This window comes from Pelobates fuscus, chromosome 13 (genome assembly GCF_036172605.1).
Source record: "Pelobates fuscus isolate aPelFus1 chromosome 13, aPelFus1.pri, whole genome shotgun sequence".
Lineage (NCBI taxonomy): Eukaryota > Metazoa > Chordata > Amphibia > Anura > Pelobatidae > Pelobates > Pelobates fuscus.
Genome location: NC_086329.1, coordinates 36,088,283 through 36,109,376, shown reverse-complemented (window position 1 = coordinate 36,109,376; position 21,094 = coordinate 36,088,283). Strand labels below are relative to the sequence as shown.

The window sequence follows — 21,094 nt, the reverse complement described above, 5'->3', positions numbered from 1 at the left end:
AATTCTTAAGAAATTAATTTTTGAAGAGAAATACTTATTGTATACTCTCTATTTTTACATTAGTATTCTTGATTAAGAATGAATACACTCCTACTCTCTGAAGTATATGACTCCGATATATTTGATGTAGATAACAAAGACCAAAAACTGTCTTAATTGAAATCTTTTTTTTTTTTTTTTTTTTTATTCTTTATTTTGTTGTGCATAGCTTTTTCAAACAATTATGTGCCGCCATGTCAGGTGGTGACAGGCTTTGGTATTATATGCTTAGAGAGGTAGTTACATGGCATAGAGGTAAAAAGCACATTTTCCAATAAGGAACAACAGGAAATTTTAACAGTTAGGTTAGTCACAGTGAGGTTAGTTTAGCGTTGTGTAGTGTTTGGCTATGTAGTCTGTGTGATTCGTTGCAGTCTACTATGGGACTAGCTGGACTTGGTAGGGTATTTGTGCCGGGCAGGCGTGGTGGCTTAACAGCATTACGGTGGCTTGCATCAGTGATGTATTTGTATGCTTAATGCCTTTTTTAACACTTCTGCTTTTAACAACTAAAAGAGTTTCTAATATTTATAAAAAAAAATAAAAAAATATGAGAAACAGGTATAGACAATGATTAAAATAACTATAATGTGAAACATACACATATTACTTAACATTGCCTTTACTACAAAAAATAATTACACTTTTTTTTCTTTCTTACGATTGTGGAATAAAGATATTTGATTTGGTTATGCTGCAAGTTCGAGATTTAATCTATCAATTTCTGCTACTGCTAACATTAGATTTCTCTGAAATCTTTCACGAGGTGCCCAGAAGCACAAAATTGCAAACAGAAGCTCCTTCCACAAATCTTCGCTGTCAGATATGTTAGGAATCATTTGGGAGAATTAGAGTGTGAACTGCTTTATTCTTATTGTCCAGGGATTGGGAAATCTTAACGCTTTGTATATACATATATGTTCTGCATTCTCTTAACAGGAAATAGCAATAGGAAAACAAATTGCCATGTAAGTGCATAAGGCTACAATTCAATAAGAAAATGATCAGATGTAATTGTGAGACAAATTCATCACTTCTATAATACAGAGCAGAGTAAAATTAATTTTATTTAAGTGCATTAGCATTTTTATATGGTCTACATATATATTAAAATTCTGCTGCATTTATCTCTATTTTAAAAATATATATTTTAATTGTTTACGTATAATTAACATTTAATTTAAAAAACTAAAAAAAATTACATTAAAAAATGAAGTGCCGAACTGAACCGAATTGAAGAAGTTCTGAATTGCCGAAGTTCCGAATTTTGAAAGTGCCGAAACAAAAAAAAATATTTTTCACAAGCTCTACAGGGAGTGCAGAATTATTAGGCAAGTTGTATTTTTGAGGATTAATTTTATTATTGAACAACAACCATGTTCTCAATGAACCCCAAAAACTCATTAATATCAAAGCTGAATATTTTTGGAAGTAGTTTTTAGTTTGTTTTTAGTTATAGCTATTTTAGGGGGATATCTGTGTGTGCAGGTGACTATTACTGTGCATAATTATTAGGCAACTTAACAAAAAACAAATATATACCCATTTCAATTATTTATTTTTACCAGTGAAACCAATATAACATCTCAACATTCACAAATATACATTTCTGACATTCAAAAACAAAACAAAAACAAATCAGTGACCAATATAGCCACCTTTCTTTGCAAGGACACTCAAAAGCCTGCCATCCATGGATTCTGTCAGTGTTTTGATCTGTTCACCATCAACATTGCGTGCAGAAGCAACCACAGCCTCCCAGACACTGTTCAGAGAGGTGTACTGTTTTCCCTCCTTGTAAATCTCACATTTGATGATGGACCACAGGTTCTCAATGGGGTTCAGATCAGGTGAACAAGGAGGCCATGTCATTAGATTTTCTTCTTTTATAACCTTTCTTGCCAGCCACGCTTTGGAGTACTTGGACACGTGTGATGGAGCATTGTCCTGCATGAAAATCATGTTTTTCTTGAAGGATGCAGACTTCTTCCTGTACCACTGCTTGAAGAAGGTGTCTTCCAGAAACTGGCAGTAGGACTGGGAGTTGAGCTTGACTCCATCCTCAACCCGAAAAGGCCCCACAAGCTCATCTTTGATGATACCAGCCCAAACCAGTACTCCACCTCCACCTTGCTGGCGTCTGAGTCGGACTGGAGCTCTCTGCCCTTTACCAATCCATCCATCTGGCCCATCAAGACTCACTCTCATTTCATCAGTCCATAAAACCTTAGAAAAATCAGTCTTGAGATATTTCTTGGCCCAGTCTTGACGTTTCAGCTTGTGTGTCTTGTTCAGTGGTGGTCGTCTTTCAGCCTTTCTTACCTTGGCCATGTCTCTGAGTATTGCACACCTTGTACTTTTGGGCACTCCAGTGATGTTGCAGCTCTGAAATATGGCCAAACTGGTGGCAAGTGGCATCTTGGCAGCTGCACGCTTGACTTTTCTCAGTTCATGGGCAGTTATTTTGCGCCTTGGTTTCTCCACATGCTTCTTGCGACCCTGTTGACTATTTTGAATGAAACGCTTGATTGTTCGATGATCACGCTTCAGAAGCTTTGCAATTTTAAGAGTGCTGCATCCCTCTGCAAGATATCTAACTATTTTTGACTTTTCTGAGCCTGTCAAGTCCTTCTTTTGACCCATTTTGCCAAAGGAAAGGAAGTTGCCTAATAATTATGCACACCTGATATAGGGTTTTGATGTCATTAGACCACACCCCTTCTCATTACAGAGATGCACATCACCTAATATGTTTAATTGGTAGTAGGCTTTCGAGCCTATACAGCTTGGAGTAAGACAACATGCATAAAGAGAATGATGTGGTCAAAATACTCATTTGCCTAATAATTCTGCACTCCCTGTAAATATAAAAAAATAACTGTTGTAACGAAAACACTAGTTATAAATGTTTTTTGTATTATTATTCTCAAGCCTCTTTTCAGCATCTGAACTAAATATGTTCCCATAAAATTTAAATTATCTATTCAAAATATTTGGTTTTATTTTGTAAAAAGTCTGCCATTGCTTCTTTGGAGAAAGCAGCATCTAGGGCAGTAGATCAAATGTTTTTTTTTTTATGTGCTCATCTCTCTCTCCACCACTTTCATTGATGGAACCTTGTGGTCAGGCTTACTAATGACTGCAAACTGCAATAGAATTAAAGAGACCCCATACATAATATCAATTCCCAGGTCACCAAATCCTTAAAGGAAAGCTGTCATCATTTTTTCATTAGTGCTAAAAATAAAAAATTACATGTAATACAACCTTGTAATGCATTAATTTTTAATGAATGTGTAAAAGTTGATGCCTTTTCAGTGAATCTCCTGAATTAACCCTGCTCCATGGGGACAGCCGTTTTAAGCCCAGTTCAACCACAAGCACCACTTATCTACCATCTACTAAGACTAGACACAATCTGAACGTATGAAACTACCGTAGAGTGCATTCCTGAGATGCCCTGTGCCTGTACACAATTTCAACATTCATGAAAACATGCTTGCTCTAGATTACCTACACAATTTCAGTCGATAAGAAGTACTTCAGACTGTAGAAGACATAAAGAGGTAGTTACTTATTACAAACAAAAATGCACAAATAGGCACTAATACATTAAATATTTTGTTTTAATTCAGAATAAAAGATAATATTTTCCTGTAAACATAAAATGCATTAAATGGAGCTTACAAAACGGTGTTTCTCCTAAAGAGCAAAAAGCACTCTTTAACCAGGAATTTAGGACACTTCAAATTGTGTGGACATTAAACGCTTAACCTGTAATTAAATTTAATAAAATATGTGTCAGTGGAGTTTATTCACTAAACAGTGAGTAATGGTAAGTTGTCATTTTCTCTCGATATTCTGTGAAAGGTAGCAGAGTAGAAAAGAAAATACCCTGCATATAGTTTGGACTATTTTGGTCATAGCTAGCCTGGAAATCCCAATACTAAAGAGAAATAGTTTCTGATAAAAATTGGTTAAACACACAATGGGTGGAGCTAAATATACAGAGGTGCTAAATGTGTCCTGAACCTGCTGCCTGATTACTACTGCACACTGAGGGGAAGCAAGTAGGAGTCCCAGCTTACCCAACAAGTATACACCAGGGACTGCAATGAATGGGTAGGGTTAGGGAGCCCTAAAGATGTGTAAGTGGTGGTGGTGGCAAGAGAGGGATGCTTACAAATGTCCAAATTGCAGTAGTCCCGAATTTCAGAAGTGCCGAACTGAACCGAATTGAAGAAGTTCTGAATTGCCGAAGTTCCGAATTTTGAAAGTGCCGAAACAAATTTTTTGCCCATGCACATCCCTAGAAATAAGTATTCAATCCCCTATCAATCAGCAAGATTTCTGGCTCCCAGGTGTCTTTTATACAGGTAATGAGCTGAGATTAGGAGCACTCTCTTAAAGGAGCAGTATAGTGCCAAACCGCCCGTAGGAAAGCATTACTCAATGCTTTCCTATGGACGTTCAGCATCTTCTCACTGTGATTTTCAAAGTGAGAATCGCGGAAGCGCCTCTAGCGGCTATCAGTGAGACAGCCACTAGAGGCTGGCTTAACCCTCAGTGAAACAAAGCAGTTTCTCTGAAACTGCTACGTTTTCAGCTGCAGGGTTAAAACTAGAGGGACCTGGCACCCAGAGAACTTCATTGAGCCGAAGTGGTCTGGTTGCCTATAGTAGTCCTTTAAAGGTAGTGCCTCTAATCTCAGCTTGTTACCTGTATTAAAGACACCAGTCCACAGAAGCAAACAATCAATCAGATTCCAAACTCTCCACCATGGCCGAGACCAAAGATCTGTCCAAGGATGTCAGGGACAAGCTACACAAGGTTGGAATGGGCTACAAGGCCATTGCCAAGCAGCTTGGTGAGAAGGTGACAACAGTTGGTGCGATTATTCAAAAATGGAAGAAACACAAATAACAGTGAGTCTCCCTCGGTCTGGTGCTCCACGCAAGATCTCACCTCGTGGAGTATCAATGATCATGAGAACAGTGATTAATCAGTCCAGAACTACACGGGCGGATCTTGTTAATGATCTCAAGGCAGCTGGGACCAAAGTCACCAAGAAAACAATTGGTAAAACACTACTCCGTGAATAACTGAAATCCTGCAGCGCCCGCAAGGTCCACATGCTCAAAAAGCACATGTACAGGCCAGTCTGAAGTTTGCCAATAACATCTAAATGATTTAGAGGTGAACTGGGTGAAAGTTTTGTGATCAGATGAGACAAAATTCGAGCTCTTTGGCATCAACTCAACTTGCCGTGTTTGAAGGAGGAGGAATGCTGCCTATGATCCCAACCGTCGAACATGGAGGTGCAAACATTATGCATTGGGGGTGCTTTTCTGCTAAGGGGACAGGACAACTGCACTGCATCAAATGGACGATGTATGGGGACATGTACTGTCAAATCTTGGGTTGAACCTCCTTCCCTCAGCCAGAACAATGAAAATGGGTCGTGGATAGGTATTCCAGCATGACAATGACCCAACAATCACAGCCAAAACAACAAAGGAGTGGCTCAAGAAGAAGCACATTAAGGTCCTGGAGTGGCCTAGCCAGTCTCCAGACCTTAATCCAATAGACAATCTGTGGAGGGAGCTGAAGGTTCGAGTTGCCAAATGTTAGCCTCGAAACCTTAATGACTTGGAGAGGATCTGCAAAGAGGAGTGGGACAAAATCCCTCCTGAGATGTGTGCAAACCTGATGGCCAATGTCTGACCTCTGTGGTTGCCAACAAGGGTTTTGCCACCAAGTACTAAGTCAAATACCTATTTCACTCATTGACATGCAAACCAATTTAGAACTTTTTTGACATGCGTTTTTCTGGATTTAAATTTTTTGGGCGTATTCTGTCTCTCACTGTTAAAATACATCTACCATTAAAATTATAGACTGATCATTTCTTTGTCAGTGGGCAAACGTTCAAAATCAGCAGGGGATCAAATACTTTTTTCCCTCACTGTATAACCCAAGTATCCCTATTTAGGAGGGACAGTCCACACTCTGGGCCCAAATCCCTCTGTCCCTCTTTTAATATCCAAATATACCTCTTTTCTAGGAACTCTATATTATTGGTGTGTCTGAGTGCATAACAAGGCTCCACAGCAATAATACTCACAGAAATGTGTCTGTAAACTACACAATGAGTGGGTTTAAAGGGGCACTATAGTCATCAGAACAACTACAGCTTAATGTAGTTGTTCTAGTGAATATAATAGCTCCCTTCAGGCATTTTCATGTAAACACTGCTTTTTCAGAGAAAAGGCAGTGTTTACATTGCCCCTAGGGACACCTGCAAGTGGCCACTCCTTAGATGGCCACTGGGGGGCTTCCTGGCTCGGGGCTGCACAGAAAGCAGCATTGCTGTTCAGCGTCCCCACGCTCTGCATGGAGACGCTGAATTTTCCTCATAGAGATGCATTGATTCAGTGAATCTCTATGAGTAGGTCCTGATTGGCCAAAACAGCATTTGCCCCGCCCCTGCTGATTTTAGCCAATCATTGGATTGGCTAAAAATCGGCCATTTTGAGGATGGCACAAAGAGAGCTGAGCAACCGCTGGCGGACCGGCGTGGCACTGGAAGTAAGGTGAGTTTTATATTATTATAGGGGGGACAAGCCACCTAACTGGTGGGTTAAACACTATAGGGTCAGGAATACATGTTTGGGCTCCTGACCCTATAGTGATCCTTTAAGGAATCAGTATGTGTAAATAAGATACATTGTTATTATTCAAAGTTACATTTTAGTTTTATATTTGTTATTAGTAAGTCACCTAAAAGTTTTCATAACAGCCCTGCCTCTGGCCATACCACAACTCACACCCCTAAAATTAAAGTGTCCTCTTTTTGCAGTTGAAGTGTTGGTGGCATGGGGTATAATTAATGGGGCATTCTGCTTTAAGAAGGTAAGAGTTTATTTTTATAAAAATATTTTTTCAGTCCTCCTGCTGACTGCTCGAGTAACCAGCAAACTGATTTTTTAATTTAGTTTAGGCATAATTTCTAATTCACTCACTCACAAACATTTTAGTTAGTGGACCCTGTTACATAGAATTTTTCGGACATTCAGCTTCCTTCTGGGAAGGATTAAGATTCCATATTGATAATTAAAAGCCTTTTCTCAAAAATCGGACTTGTAAATGGAATTGTGGGGCAGTGTTTGTTGATAAATGTAGTAATATAGCTAAAATGTGTGCCATTCACAAATTGTAGATTATTATTAGTGAAAATATACTGACTTAATATGATTTGAAAATCAACCCATGTTTACGATTGTTCCACCTTAGTCTGGCGCTTAATTTTTTTTTTTTTTTTTTTTTTTAAATTCTTTATTTTTGTAGTGCATGTGATTACAGAGTATTGTCATACGCCACAACAGCGTTCATTTTCATAAGGTTACAGATGCGTTAAACAGTGGCATAAGGAACTTGCACAAAATTTTTGTTTTTTGTTATACATGCTTAGCTATACGATTCGTGTATACAGGGCCGGTGCTAGGATTTTTAGTTACACAGGCGAAGATGCATTTTGGCGCCCCCAACCCTCATTAAAAAAAAAAAAATGCATCTTCACCTGTGTGTCTTTCCTCCCAAGCCACAGGCACACAGGCATCATATTTCAGTCACACAGTCAAAGTCATACAGGTACACTGTCATACAAAGACAGAAATAATCATACAGAGACATACAGACACATACAAGCAGAGATATACATGCATACAGAGACATGCAGGCATATAAAGACATACATGCATACAGAGGCATACCATCATACAGACACATACATACAGACATACAGGCATAAAGAAACATACATACAGAGACATACAGGCATGCAGACACATACATACATACAGAGGCATACCGTCATACAGACACATACATACATACAAAGACATACAGGCATACAGAGACACACACATACGTACATACAGAGACATAAAGGCATACAGTTACATACATGCATACAGAGACATATATACAGACATTCAGAGACAAACATACATCCAGTTACATACATGCATACAGAGACATACAGAAACATACGTACAAGACATACAGACACATACATACATACAGAGGCATACCGTCATACAGATACATACATACAGACAGGCTTACAGAAAAATACATACTCACACACACAAACTCACAGACACATACTCGAACACACACACACACACACTGACAGACACACATACACACACACACACACTGACAGACACACACACACACACACTCACTGACAGACACACACACACACACACACACACTGACAGACACACACACACACACTGACAGACACACACACACACTCACTGACAGACACACACACACTCACTCACACACACACATACTCGAACACACACACACTGACAGACACACACACTCACACTCACATGCACACACACATAGACACACAGTAATTAATTATCTAAATTAAATGTAAATTTCCCACCCAGCCTCCCTACCTGGAGTGCTGGCGTGGGTCTCTCATTGGTGGTCCAGTGAGGCTGCTGGGAGGCGTGCGGCTGCAGTTGATTAGGAGGAGGCGGCGAGGGAGCTCTCTGATCTCTCTGACCGGCTCCCTCGCAGGCTGTTTTCTGATGCCGCGGGAGCCGGAATATGACGTCATATTCAGGCTCCCGCGGCATCAGCAAAAGGCGCGCGAGGGAGCCGGTCAGAGAGATCAGAGAGCTCCCTCGCCGCCTCCTCCTAATCAACTGCAGCCGCACGCCTCCCAGCAGCTCCGGGGATCCAGGAGGTGACCAGGCAGGAGGGAGCACTTCCCTCCTGCCGGTCACTGGAATTTTGCGCCCCCAGAGCCGGTGCGCCCTAAGGCGGCCGCCTGTGCCGCCTTATGGACGCGCCGGCCCTGCGTGTATATGTCAGCAATCTATTTGACAGATGATTATTTCTAAGTGTTGCTTCCATACGTTTGAGGGTTGTATAGAACTCTCTAGCTAATCTATTTTGCTCTATGCATTCCAAGCGTAGTAGATACGGTGCATTATCACGATTAGTAAGAGCATGCAAGATTTAGAATACAACGCTAGTTACACGCTAGTATTAACAAGAGCGTCCCAGAGTCTCTCCCCCCACCCTGCCCTGACAAAACTATATTGCCCTGTGGCCTAAAAAAGTATACAATTTAAGGCAAACAACTTAATTGCAAGATGGGATAATCTGGCATATGGTGAAGCATTTCAGGAGCGCAGTTGCTTGTCTCCAGGCGCTAGGTTCAGCTGTGGACTGTCCAGAGAGGTTTAAGCAGTTCTTAACAGATGCTGGAGTGGGGTAAGTCTCTGTAAGCTCGTACCTTGGCGACATGGCCGGAGCTGGTGAGTGTACGTTCTGCCAACGTGTTTTGCCGCTTGATTGAGGGTTCTCCCGACTGGATTGAGGGAGCCCGGTCGACTTTCTAGGGTTTGTGTAGTCCCGGTCGGGGTTCCCTCTGCGTGGTGTGTGGTACAGGGCGTCGTATCACAGTGCAGGTCCCCTCTCAGGGGGTCTGATGGCTGGCTCACCGGTGGACAGGTCGCTTTGCTTTGCTCCTGGTGGATTGAGTAGCCGTCGTTTCAGCCTCTCTCCCAGGTGAGGTGGATAGTACAGGGTATGTGTTGCTGCATGCCGTGCTCCACCAGTGGTCTCGGCGTATGTGAGCTGATTGAGCGGGAAGTGCTTTCCCATGTTTGCAGGTTGGAGCTTGGCGGCCATCTTGGGCCCGACATGCGGTCTGCAGTGCGGGCGGGAGACTCCGGACGCTGGCTTGGTAGTTTGGGTCTCAAAGGTGTAGACCGGGATCACCCCCCCGGTCCATAGGGGGGGGGGAACGGGGCCGGCATCCCCGCGGGTCCGACTCTAAGCCCCGAGCAGTGAGCGGCAGGGCAGCGGCCGTCCGTCCCGCTCGCCTCTGGAGTAGGCCTCACAAAGGTCGGATAGGTTTCCTCGTCCAGGGGACTGTAGCCTATAGGGCCAGCCTCGCCCTGGGCCCCAGGGCTCTCTGCCCGTCGAGGGCCACCGTTGCCGGCAAGTTTTGTGCGAAAATTTGCTGAAAATTGCCTGTTCAAAGGCTAGGCTGCAGGAGCTGGTCTAACGTGCGACCAGCCGGCTCGGCGGTCCGGCCCCGCCCCGTCTGGCGCTTAATTTAACTATCGGACCTTTCCCAAAATTTAGCAGTGGGGAAATACAAGTCTTTTCACTAAATAAAAGACTTTAACGACAAAGATAAAACATTTCAATCTGTTTTTGTCCGATCCATTGAAGGTGTAAGCTTAAAGTTGGCCTATACTTACCAATAGAGTGGGTGTAAAAGAAAATGTTGAAAGCCCAAAAAAAGTGAGTTACGCCTTGGTCCTGCCCCCTGACATGCCCCAAGTCCAGCCTTAGGCAAAAGTGCTGCCACAGCATTCACCTCCCAAAGTGATGCAGGAGTTTGGTGCTTGGAGGCAAAGAGGCAACCTGTCTCCCTGACAGGTTTAGGCTGAGCATCTTCTGGTTCTCTATAGAGATGGGGGTGGGGAATAATTAGATGAGAGCCAGGCAGCTTGCGTTAATATAACTGAATCTGGATCTGAATCTGGAACTGGATCTATAATAATTGGGCAAGATTGCATGGAATCCCAGGCACCTATAAAGTTTTTAAACATATTTAATGTATTTATAATGTATTTCTGTGTTTAATTTGAGCACTGCAGCCTGGAGCTGTATTTTCCCACTCTTGGCTGCAGCTCATAAAATTAGTGGTTGGGGTAAAGTGATATGTAGTCATGCAACACCAGTTTTTAGCATCCTCAGGTTTATTTAGTAAAGTATCTGGAATAATATGAGGCCATAATGGCCAGCCTAGGATGTTGTAGAATGTTTCCAATCCAACTATTGTGTTTTGTAATTTGCCTGCTCAATTCTCATCCGTTTTTAGATTACCAAATAACCCTGAATATAGTTGGTACTCGTTGGTTTTGATGCCCTAGTCCAGACTTTTTAGGAACATGTTTTATTCAAAGCAGTTCAGAAAGGATGAGACAGACACCTACAAGGGTTAATGTGTGAGAAGAACAAAGAAAACTAAGGTTTAAGAATAAGAACCAAAGACAAAAGATAGATGTTGGGTGATTCTTTAAATATTTAACATTCTTTCAAAAAGTTTATCTGCAAACCTTGTAAAACTGATGCTGTCTGCTCTCATAGTTCCTTCCTACAAATCAAATCCCATTAAGTTATCACCATTCCTTAATGTTATGACTCAGACTACAAACCTGTCTGATATTCTTATGATTTTCGGAGTGACCTTGGCTCTTATGACTCACTGGAAAAAGGTTTATAGGGAAGATAAAATAGATCTAGATCTCTACAAGGGTTGTGCACATTGAGAGAAATATTGTTCTGAAAAATAAAAATGACCTTATTTGTGTACCAAACATCTGTGAACAACTGACAGCTGGGAACTGCCCATGATGTCCACTTGCTGTGTGTTACATACATACATACATTTACAAGTGATTCAAAAGTCAGGAACCACTCCAATACCTGTTAGATTAACCACATGATAATTCTTCAAAATATCATAAGCTCTATCTATTGCATTTTTTTCTAGTCAGTTTAAACTTTTTGTTTAACCATTAGTTAACTTAGAGGAACACTATGATCACCAAAACAACTTCAGGCTTCTGAAGTTTCACTGCTCAGTCCTCTGCCATGTAGCAGTAAAATCACTTTTGTTTCTGTTTATGCAGCCCTAGTCACACCTCCCCTGGCTATGACTGACACAGCCTGAATGTAAACAAAATGGTTTTATTTTCAATCAGATGTAACGTGCTTTAAAAGATTTTTATCTCCTGCTTTGCAAATTTAACTTTAATAATTCACAAGAGGCTCCTGCATGGTCTAGCAAACTATTAACAAAGCAGGAGATAAGAAATTTCAAATTAAACAGAATTTGCAAAAAAGGAAGTGTAAACATTAGATGACTCTTTACAGGAATTGTTTAGGCAGGCTGTGTAAGTCACATACAGGGAGGTGTGCCCAGGGCTGCATAAACAAATTGATTTAACTCCTAAATGGCAGATAATTGAGCAGTGAGAATGCAAGGGCATGATTTATAAATCAAAACTGCTTCAAAAAGCTAAATTTGTTTTGGTGATGATAGTGTCCCGTTAACTATAGACATTATATTGATATTGTCATCTAAAAATAGATTGCAGGCAATATCCCATTACTGAATACTCTGTCCATGGTTACTAACATCTTAAGAGTGCTGTTCAGAAAGACTTGTCTAGAATACGGTAGCTCAGGCTTGTCCACTGGGATTAATGATCCCTGCCTCAACCCCTGCTCATGTCATAATGAGTAGACGTATGTATTGGGTTCAAACGAATTGTGATTTGTCTGAATGATGAGTAGTTTGAATTCCTTCAACCATCATTCTGATCACCACACATCTTTAGACAGGGATTGTACCGTCCACGCGTTATACGCGTTATTAAGCTCTAGCGTATGTGAGTGGTTTTCCTATACTATTTATTGTATTACAACTGTATCATATTGTATTGCACTATTATTTGTTTTTTCTCTTTGTTTCCCTGAGGTCTATTACTTTGCATCGAAGGTTTATGTATGTATAAATTTTAAGGCGCAGTATACGCTATTTTTTATCTTGTTTATTCCACCACACAAGGTTTTGGGAGTCCTTGTATTGTATACCGCAGCCTGTTTCACCATATAGTGAGCGCCTATACTTTCTGTTTTCTATAGTTTGAATTCCTTAACTGCGAATTGCCATACGACTGAATCATGAAAAACTGAAATGAGGAATGAATGAGCTGTTTCTTTTGTTTCATGATTCAACGTTCCTAATATGGCAAAAAAAATACAAACAAAACAAAGATGATTGATGTTTACAATCTATATTTATACATTATATATTCAATAAACATATAATATATAAATATTACTACTCATTCCTCTATTGATTACTTCTTCTCACTAGATCTATGAACCAAATGGTGCAAAAATGTGCCTACTAGTGTAGGCAAACTATATACATGATACATATATATATGTATATATATGTATATATTTTGCAGGTCACTTATAGTTGCATTGTTCTGCCATTTCGGATCATCCAAATAGTTTTCCTAGGCTCATCCAAATAGTTTTCCCCCGACAATTGCATGGACAAAAGTTTTCCAAACCAAGATGTCTTATAAACGAATTTCGAACCACCACAACTAAAACTAAATTCTGGATGAATCTATTTGAAAGAACTAAAATGTTATTGTTGTGAACAAGTGATTGATGGACGTGTCTGTCATATCAGCAAAGGCATTGCAAAATCTTCTTTTTAAAATGCTTTGTATGACGCATAACGAGACAGAAACAGTGGAATAATTAAATGCTTTCCTCTTTCTTTTTACTCCCAATTTTTCTTCATTTATGTGAGTTTTATTTAACACTTTCTATCTTATTTTATGAGTATTTTTCTTACCTGATATTTTACAGCTGTGATTTACCTATTTTCTGCACACAATACTGTTAACAATGCTGTATAATTGTCACCAAAATATGTATAAATAAAATAAAATTGTATTTATAATAAAAATATTTTAGTTGCACTAATTAACTAAATCATCTCTATTATTATTATTATTATTATTTATGAAGCGCCAACAAGTTCCATAGCGCTGTACAATGGGTGGACTAACATTTGTAACCAGACAAGTTGGACGCACAGGAACAGAGGGATTGAGGGCCCTGCTCAATGAACTTACATGCTAGAGGGAGTGGGGGATAGTGACACAAAAGGTAAGGGTAAGGTAGAAAAGTAGGTTGCTAGGATAGTATTCATTAAGGACTTAGTGTTTTGTTTTGATGACAGTTTCAGGAGCGGAATCAGCATGCAGGGAGGGAAAGCTGTTTACAGTATAATTGATACGCTTTCCTAAAGAAGACCGTTTTCAAAGATTTTTTTTGAAGGAGTGGAGACTGGGTGAAAGTGTAACAGAGAGGGGAAGGCCGTTCCATAGGAACGGTGCAGCCCTAGAGAAGTCTTTAAGGCGAGCATCAGAGGTATCTCTATTGTAACCAATATATAACATGCATATTTGTGATCAGAAAATATCTACTTTTGTAATGCGCTGGTATTTGCAACCAGAGCTTATCACTAAATAGAATTTTCCTATAGACCCCAATAGGAGAATTGCGATTCAATTGTAATAGATACTTATTTATCATCATGGAATCCAAGACAGAATGCAAGTGTAAATTTCATGATAAATGTATCAGTATTATCGAGTGAATTAGAGCTATTAGAGCTGTAGAGCTATTCAAAGGAGATCTTGGCGTTTATTTACTAAACTGTGAATTCTAGTGAATTAAAATCAAAATGGCTAAATTCAGACTAAAAGAGCCTAGCTGTTAGTATAGCTGAGTTAGAACATTTTTGCATATGAGCTATTTGAGAATTTTAATAAACTACAATTTGGAATCTAGTGAATAAACCAGACTGTTTGGAAAATGTCCAACAGGTTTGGATTTCCAGTGTGGGTGACCATTATTACTGTGTTACCATTTTAGCTGTTTAAACATAATCTTAGTTTTGGCTTTGATCCTAAGATTTATATAGATCTTAGGATTAGGGCAGCCAACAGAAATCTTTGGCCCCTTAGAAAATCAATGGCTAGGCCTTGTCCCCCAATGTCCTCCACCCCATATTGCATATCCTCTCTCTTCATTACATCAATCCTCCCTTTCCCATTAGAGATCACCCTCCTCTACATATGCTCCATCCTTCCATCACACCAACCCCTTCCCATTATAGATCATTCTCTCTCCATTAGCTTCCAGCATTGACAATTATTCTGAACAGAAGACCAGACTTGATTCACAAATTGAGAATTTTCATTTTTCAACTAGTGAAGGTTAGCTCAAACGTGAAGCTCAACTAAAATTTAGAAAGCACAGAAATGATGAGAATAGGACCTTGTACTATGTCCCTCCTTTTATCTCAGCCACATTACATATGGATGCCTTCTGGTTAAGCAGGGTCTCTCTACTTTTTTTATCTTCTGTTATTCCACATCTAGTAGCTCATTACATCTGATTTTTCTAAAAACACCCTAGTACTTTTTGGTAGCCACTTTGAAATCTTTTCTAGTCACCTGACGAATAGCAATACTTTATGGCAATCCCAAGCTTCAGAATTCAGCTCCAGATCGTTTCATGCTACTAAAGGGCAGATGAAGTTTCTTTCACCCATATTCATTATACTTGTAAATAGTGTAAGTATGGAAATTGTGTTGTAAAAAATAACAAGTAGTGAGACTCCTAGGAAGACAAGGAAGATGTGAGTGGGGTCAACTTCAAACATGAATCTTGTTCCAATGTCATCTGATTTGTTTTCTCAACATCCTTTCATTTAAAAGTCAAATAAAATGACACATATCTGTGGATGGAACCCTTTGAAAGCCTTATTGATAGAAGCTGACAGTTTCTTGTTATGTTATGTTCCCTCCTCTCTACCATGTAAAGCAGGGGTCCTTAAACTCCGGCCCTCCAGATGTTGCTGAACTACAACTCCCATGATTCTCTGGCTATCTAGGAAATTCAAAGAATCATGGGAGTTGTAGTTCAGCAACATCTGGGGGGCCGGAGTTTGAGGACCCCTGATGTAAAGCATGTTGTTGGTACTCTCAAGGATCTTATAGCCAGAAACAAACACATACTACACAGCCAGGTATTCAATGCAATTCCAACACTTTACCAAAATAATAAAGGGGTGCACATTAATGTTCTCTTCTCCCCACAGTCACCTGGGGGTCACCCCTTCCCTATGCAGCCTAGGAGAGCACTATACTTCCTGATCTTTTTTATAAAAAAAACTGCTTCTTAATGCAGCTGCCTGATGTAAAATTACAACTGATAAAAAACACTGATATCCTCCTGCCCCCTCCAGCAACTATAGAAATCTGTGTCTAAAAAGCCCCACATCCAGGACTTAGGCCCCCTAAATGTCCCCTCCCCGAGCATTGCCTATGACTACAACTAATGGTGCACTAACACACCGGGTGCACTATTCCTTGGTGCCCTTCATTCTGAAAGTGTTCACTATTATTGCAATTTGTTCAGATGGTTGAAGATGCCCCCGGTTTCATTTTATATAGTTGGCAAACACTGTCTTTGTGCCAATATTACATGAGCAGATGCACACCCAGACAGAAAGTTAGCCCCCGAGGCAACACAAAACACAATTACCTTGTCACTACCTATTTGATTCACTACTAGATTGTAATATTTTCAAATCTCAGCATCTGTTCATATAGCACAGGTATGGTGATATAATGCCTACCGGTAATATCACACATTTGTCATTATTATTTATTGAGTGTCTTCAATAAAAACACAACAGGGTCTGTGCAAAGTGCAAAGTCCTAGAAGTGAAGCAATTGACGTGAAAAATGCGACTGTATTTGCTCAATCCATGTTTCGAACTTTACCCCAGGATTGTCCTCTGTGCGTGATCTCCAGACAGTCTAAACACTCAAAGAAATTTAAGAGCTGGATCTTAGACGATGTTCTATAGTCCTCACCGTTTAAGATGATCATTATAAAAATAAAATATCAGACCAATTTGACCAAAAACATTCCTTCAGTAGTTTATTTATATTCCTGTTTTGGTAAATGATGCTACTTTTGTTTCTTTAACATACTCTTAAGTGGCAGGAGGCTGGTACATTGTTCATGCAAAGATTTGCAAGTGGTGGCAAAATCCACTCCTGTTTTTCTCTTTATTGATGATTACAGACACTTGAAAAAATACATTTTTTTTTCAAATCCATGTGGCTCAATACCTCTGACTCTAGCATAATTCTTACTTATGTTAAACAGACACAAATGACCTTGTGTTATGCATCTCATAAGAAGCATTGTGCGTGGACAGTAAATATGTCACCCTGGCACATGCTCAATGAGACCTTTAGGCTTAAGTGCAGTTTCTATGCATAGTGAACACTCCACAAGGCACAAGGAAAATATGCACTGTTTACAAATCTTGACAATGGAGTTTCGTTTACTAAACTAAAAGTGAGTTATATTGAGGTGAACTCCCTTAACGGAATGCAGGCTAAACTGATAGAGTTCAATCTGGATAAGATTTCTTCCAATTAGGCTGGGGGAGGAAAACGTTTACAAATTGTTTCTCTACTTAAAACAGTCATAAGAGCTATTCACTATAGTGTTAATTGTTGAGAATTCAAAGTGAATTCAATATGAATTTTAGGCTAAATTGGAAAAATGAATCTATGTATTTGGAATTATAAATCAGTGACTATAAGGAGTGTTTAATTTCTGCAATAAAGAGTATTTGGCAAAATAATGAAATTATGTTCTTATACTTAAAGGGAAATCATCACATTCCTTCTGTATAATAAAATAAATAAAGAACAATTAGTGAAGCATATGTTTTTGATTACTATGAAATTCAGATTGAACATATTAATAAGGTATTACTATATAGTTTCTCTACCAACTGCTTCTCTATTGAACTCTTATCTCTCCCCGCTAAGCAGAACTATTTAAATCTATTTTTCCTGCTGTGACACAATATAAAATCCATATGTCTAATCACACATATGCCTGCAGAAAATTAGATACATCATTCTGGACAATCTAACCAGCTCTCCTAAAATATTGTCCCTAATACCCATTGTCCATTTTCAATAACGAGCAAACTATCAGAAATCACAGAGCTAGCTATGTAGAAATTAATGGTATAACATAGATAACATAATATTAATAATAATAATAATAATTCAAAAATGCTACATTTTATTACTACACAACTAAATTGGAATGTACAATTATTTATTGGTGGGGTCCCTTTAATTCTTCATAGACTATTGTGTATTTTTCAACTACAATATTTTAACAATGTTTTCCAACAATTGTTCTGACACTTGCTTTATTAATTAAACACTGAAATCGTCCTCTGTCAATGCATTATCTGAGTTACTCCATGAAGACCCCAGCTTGCATGATGTTTTGAACCAGTCTGTATTAGTCTTTTAAAAACAGACTTGTCCTTTGAAAGATGATTCTGTGACTACAAATAATATTATGTAGGCATTATACAGCATTGAATATATATTTTATCATTTCAGTTAACATGTTCCTTGTTCACCCTCTGCCAAAGTGCCACTTTTATAAACCACAAAATCTTCCAGGCTGTTGCTAGGAAACCAGAATTCAGGGTACCAGTCTGACAAGCCTTTATCTGCATCTCGGGAAATAACAAACAGTTCCTTTGCTAATCAACACTAGCATACTATTATTGCTAATATCTGGATCATGGAGTTAGTTTTAAATTAGTAAGATTGTGCAGTCTGTGTATGTGTCATTTTAAAGACACCCATAAGACACTTAAACAAACTTCACCCAAACACTAAAAACATATTTACTAACTAAGTGAATATTAGACATTAACCACTATATCATACCCGAGCACATCTGTTCATTATATGCTTTTCTATTAAAAAAAAAAAAGGGAGATTAACCTTTTGATGGGCAATTAAGTTGTTTGGCCATTAATAGCAGGAGATGCTTTGATACAATGCTTTCAATGTAATTCAGCAACGTGCACCTGCTTTGACGTTTTGCACAACATAAGTATGTTAATGCAATATTAAATAGCAATGTAATACCTTTCTTTTAGTCAGACAGGTAAGACATGTTAGAAAATGTAATGAAAGCTTTATATCATGTAGCAGATATAGATAAAGTATTCAGTATTCAGGTGATCTAGAGGATTTCATGGATGACTTGCCCTTAGACCCCAGCTAGATACACATGGGATCAGAATGCAATAGTTTTAACCCACTCATGACCAGATTTAAACAAATCTCATTTTATCATGGCAGTCCTGATGTCAGTGGTCGTGAATGGGTTAAGTCCTAGATAATTTTTCATTAACGGAGTGATGATCTCAATGTTTTATGTTCATTATATAATAGCACCAAAGTGAGCCTATGTACCTGAATGTGCACAGCTCAGTGTCACTTACCCTGCACAGCATCAAGAGCTGAAGTATACATTAGGACATTCTGCTGGAAGTAGAGTCCCCATGCTTGCCTGGAAAGGTGTGCTGCTTTCTAACTTAGATGCCCAATGCATTGCCCTAAGACAATCAGAGAGGTTTCATTCAGCTTTAATGTGTCACCGAAGGACAGATAGTGCAGTTGCATTGCAATTCATGCTCTGTGTCCCTTTCCAAAATAATCCCAGTCAGGTGGAGAAAGTTCCAAGCTCCAGGGTGACAGGTAGCCAGCAGAGAGCAGGTGAGTACTCCTGAGCAGCAAAGATCCAGATCATTCCACTAGTAATGCATGGCTCCTTCCCAATAACCACATCATTGTGACTAAAGTTTAACTAACCCCCTAAATGGGATCAGTCTGTGTCTGAGCTGCCAAAATGCTAAAAAAAAACAAAAAAAAACACCCCCTCTCCACAGGTGAGAGGCTGCCCAGGTCTGACTGGAGGTGTCTTGCTGAGTTGCAGCAGGGTCTGAGGATGGCTCAGAGAGGGCAGCAGGTGCAGTGTAACAGAGATTGGTGTATGTAGTGATTAGGTTTGGAGAAAGCTTCTGATTGTCTTTTACACACACACACAGCACTCGCCTCCCCTTTCACTGGGATTTGCTTAAAATGGGCATTCCCTTATCTTGTATTCTCACAGTAACACTTTCACTGCCTCAGGTTCTATCCTGAAATGTATAATGTTAGCTTTTTGATAACGCTTGTGTATGTGTATATTGTATACACAAACACATGCACATGCATATTTGTGATTAACCCCTACAGATGGTGGTATTACCATCATTAAAAAAATTGTCCTTTGAGGATCCCATGTCCCAATCAACAAATACATAGTTTCCAATGCTCTCTAGGCAGGACATTTCAAGATTTATAGACCGCATTGTGATGACTGTACTAAGTAATACATGTCCCCTCAAGGGTTAAAATGCAGGTTTTTAGCTCTAGAATATATTTCTACTTCAGTACCCTTAGCTCGCTCTTTTATATTAACTCCACCATACAAGATACCCTTTTGATACTACACAGTACATCAGCCTTTGTTGTTTTATTTCTGTCCAGTTAATATGGTAAAGCAGGACATTCTGCAAGGTTGAATGGTCTGCTCATGTCACAGGCTTGTAACCTCACACCTGCACACCCGATTAAGCTGAAAGACAGAGGACTTCAGAGATACAGTATATTTATAGAAAATGTCCATTAAAGCATAGAAAGTCCATAGTGGGGATAAAACACTGCAAAATAAAGCACCTTAAAGGAACATCTCAATTGATGGTGTTATGGTGCCTAGAGATCTTGGGCACAATCTTACCTTAAATGGTTAAACCATTCAATAATAGTTTCATTCCCTGTGCCCATTCTCCAGGTCTCTGTGTCCTCCTTCAGCCCCCAGCTTCAATGTGGAAGCCTTGGAATGGGCACCGGTGTTGGCTAGGTGCATCAGCTGACACCCTCAAACTATCAGTGGCTTCCCATTGTGAAAAATACATTAGAAAGATACGTCCCTAATAGAGCCACAATTGCAGCTAAAGGTGGCTCTACCTAGGGGCTTCAACGTTTTAGGGGCGTTCTGATATACTGATTTCTACTCCTAAAACCAGTTCTATTTCACAGCCAAAAGTCAAAGTCTAAACTAGAATATGTTCTACAAATGACACTGTGACATTAAATCCAGAATATTATTTAAACCTGTATATGCAAACTCCACACCTGCTACATTAATCTCAAGGCAAGCTGTATTAACCCTGCACCCCAATGCAATAAAACCCTGCACCCACAGCAATAACCCCACTCTGTGTTTCCTAAGTAACTCTAAAAATGGTACATTAAAATGGCACTGTCAGCCTCCCCTAGCAACACCCCTGCCTAACACTGATTCAGGCAGTTAATACTGCAACCAACAAATGTCCGGTTTGTATTCAATTAACATTTGTGTCTTAATAAAAGAGTTGGCTATGTTGTGAAAG

At 39.5% G+C, this 21,094-nt stretch overlaps 1 protein-coding gene across 3 annotated transcripts in view; it reads right to left on the bottom strand.

The window, feature by feature from the left end:
* Window positions 1-20,519, bottom strand: part of TUNAR (TCL1 upstream neural differentiation-associated RNA) — a 32,384-nt gene extending 11,865 nt beyond the window's left edge. Inside the window, exons 1-2 of one of the 3 annotated variants that reach the window (XM_063439159.1) lie at window positions 20,440-20,465; window positions 19,100-19,213 (exon numbers count right to left, since the gene is read on the bottom strand). In XM_063439159.1, coding sequence (XP_063295229.1) covers window positions 19,100-19,111 — 12 coding nt within the window. In that variant the 5' untranslated portion in view covers window positions 19,112-19,213; window positions 20,440-20,465. Of the gene's footprint in view, window positions 1-19,099; window positions 19,652-20,439 lie in introns of those variants that run through there. The other 2 variants (XM_063439160.1, XM_063439158.1) reach the window with 2 other exon arrangements.
* Window positions 20,520-21,094: the final 575 nt, after the last annotated feature.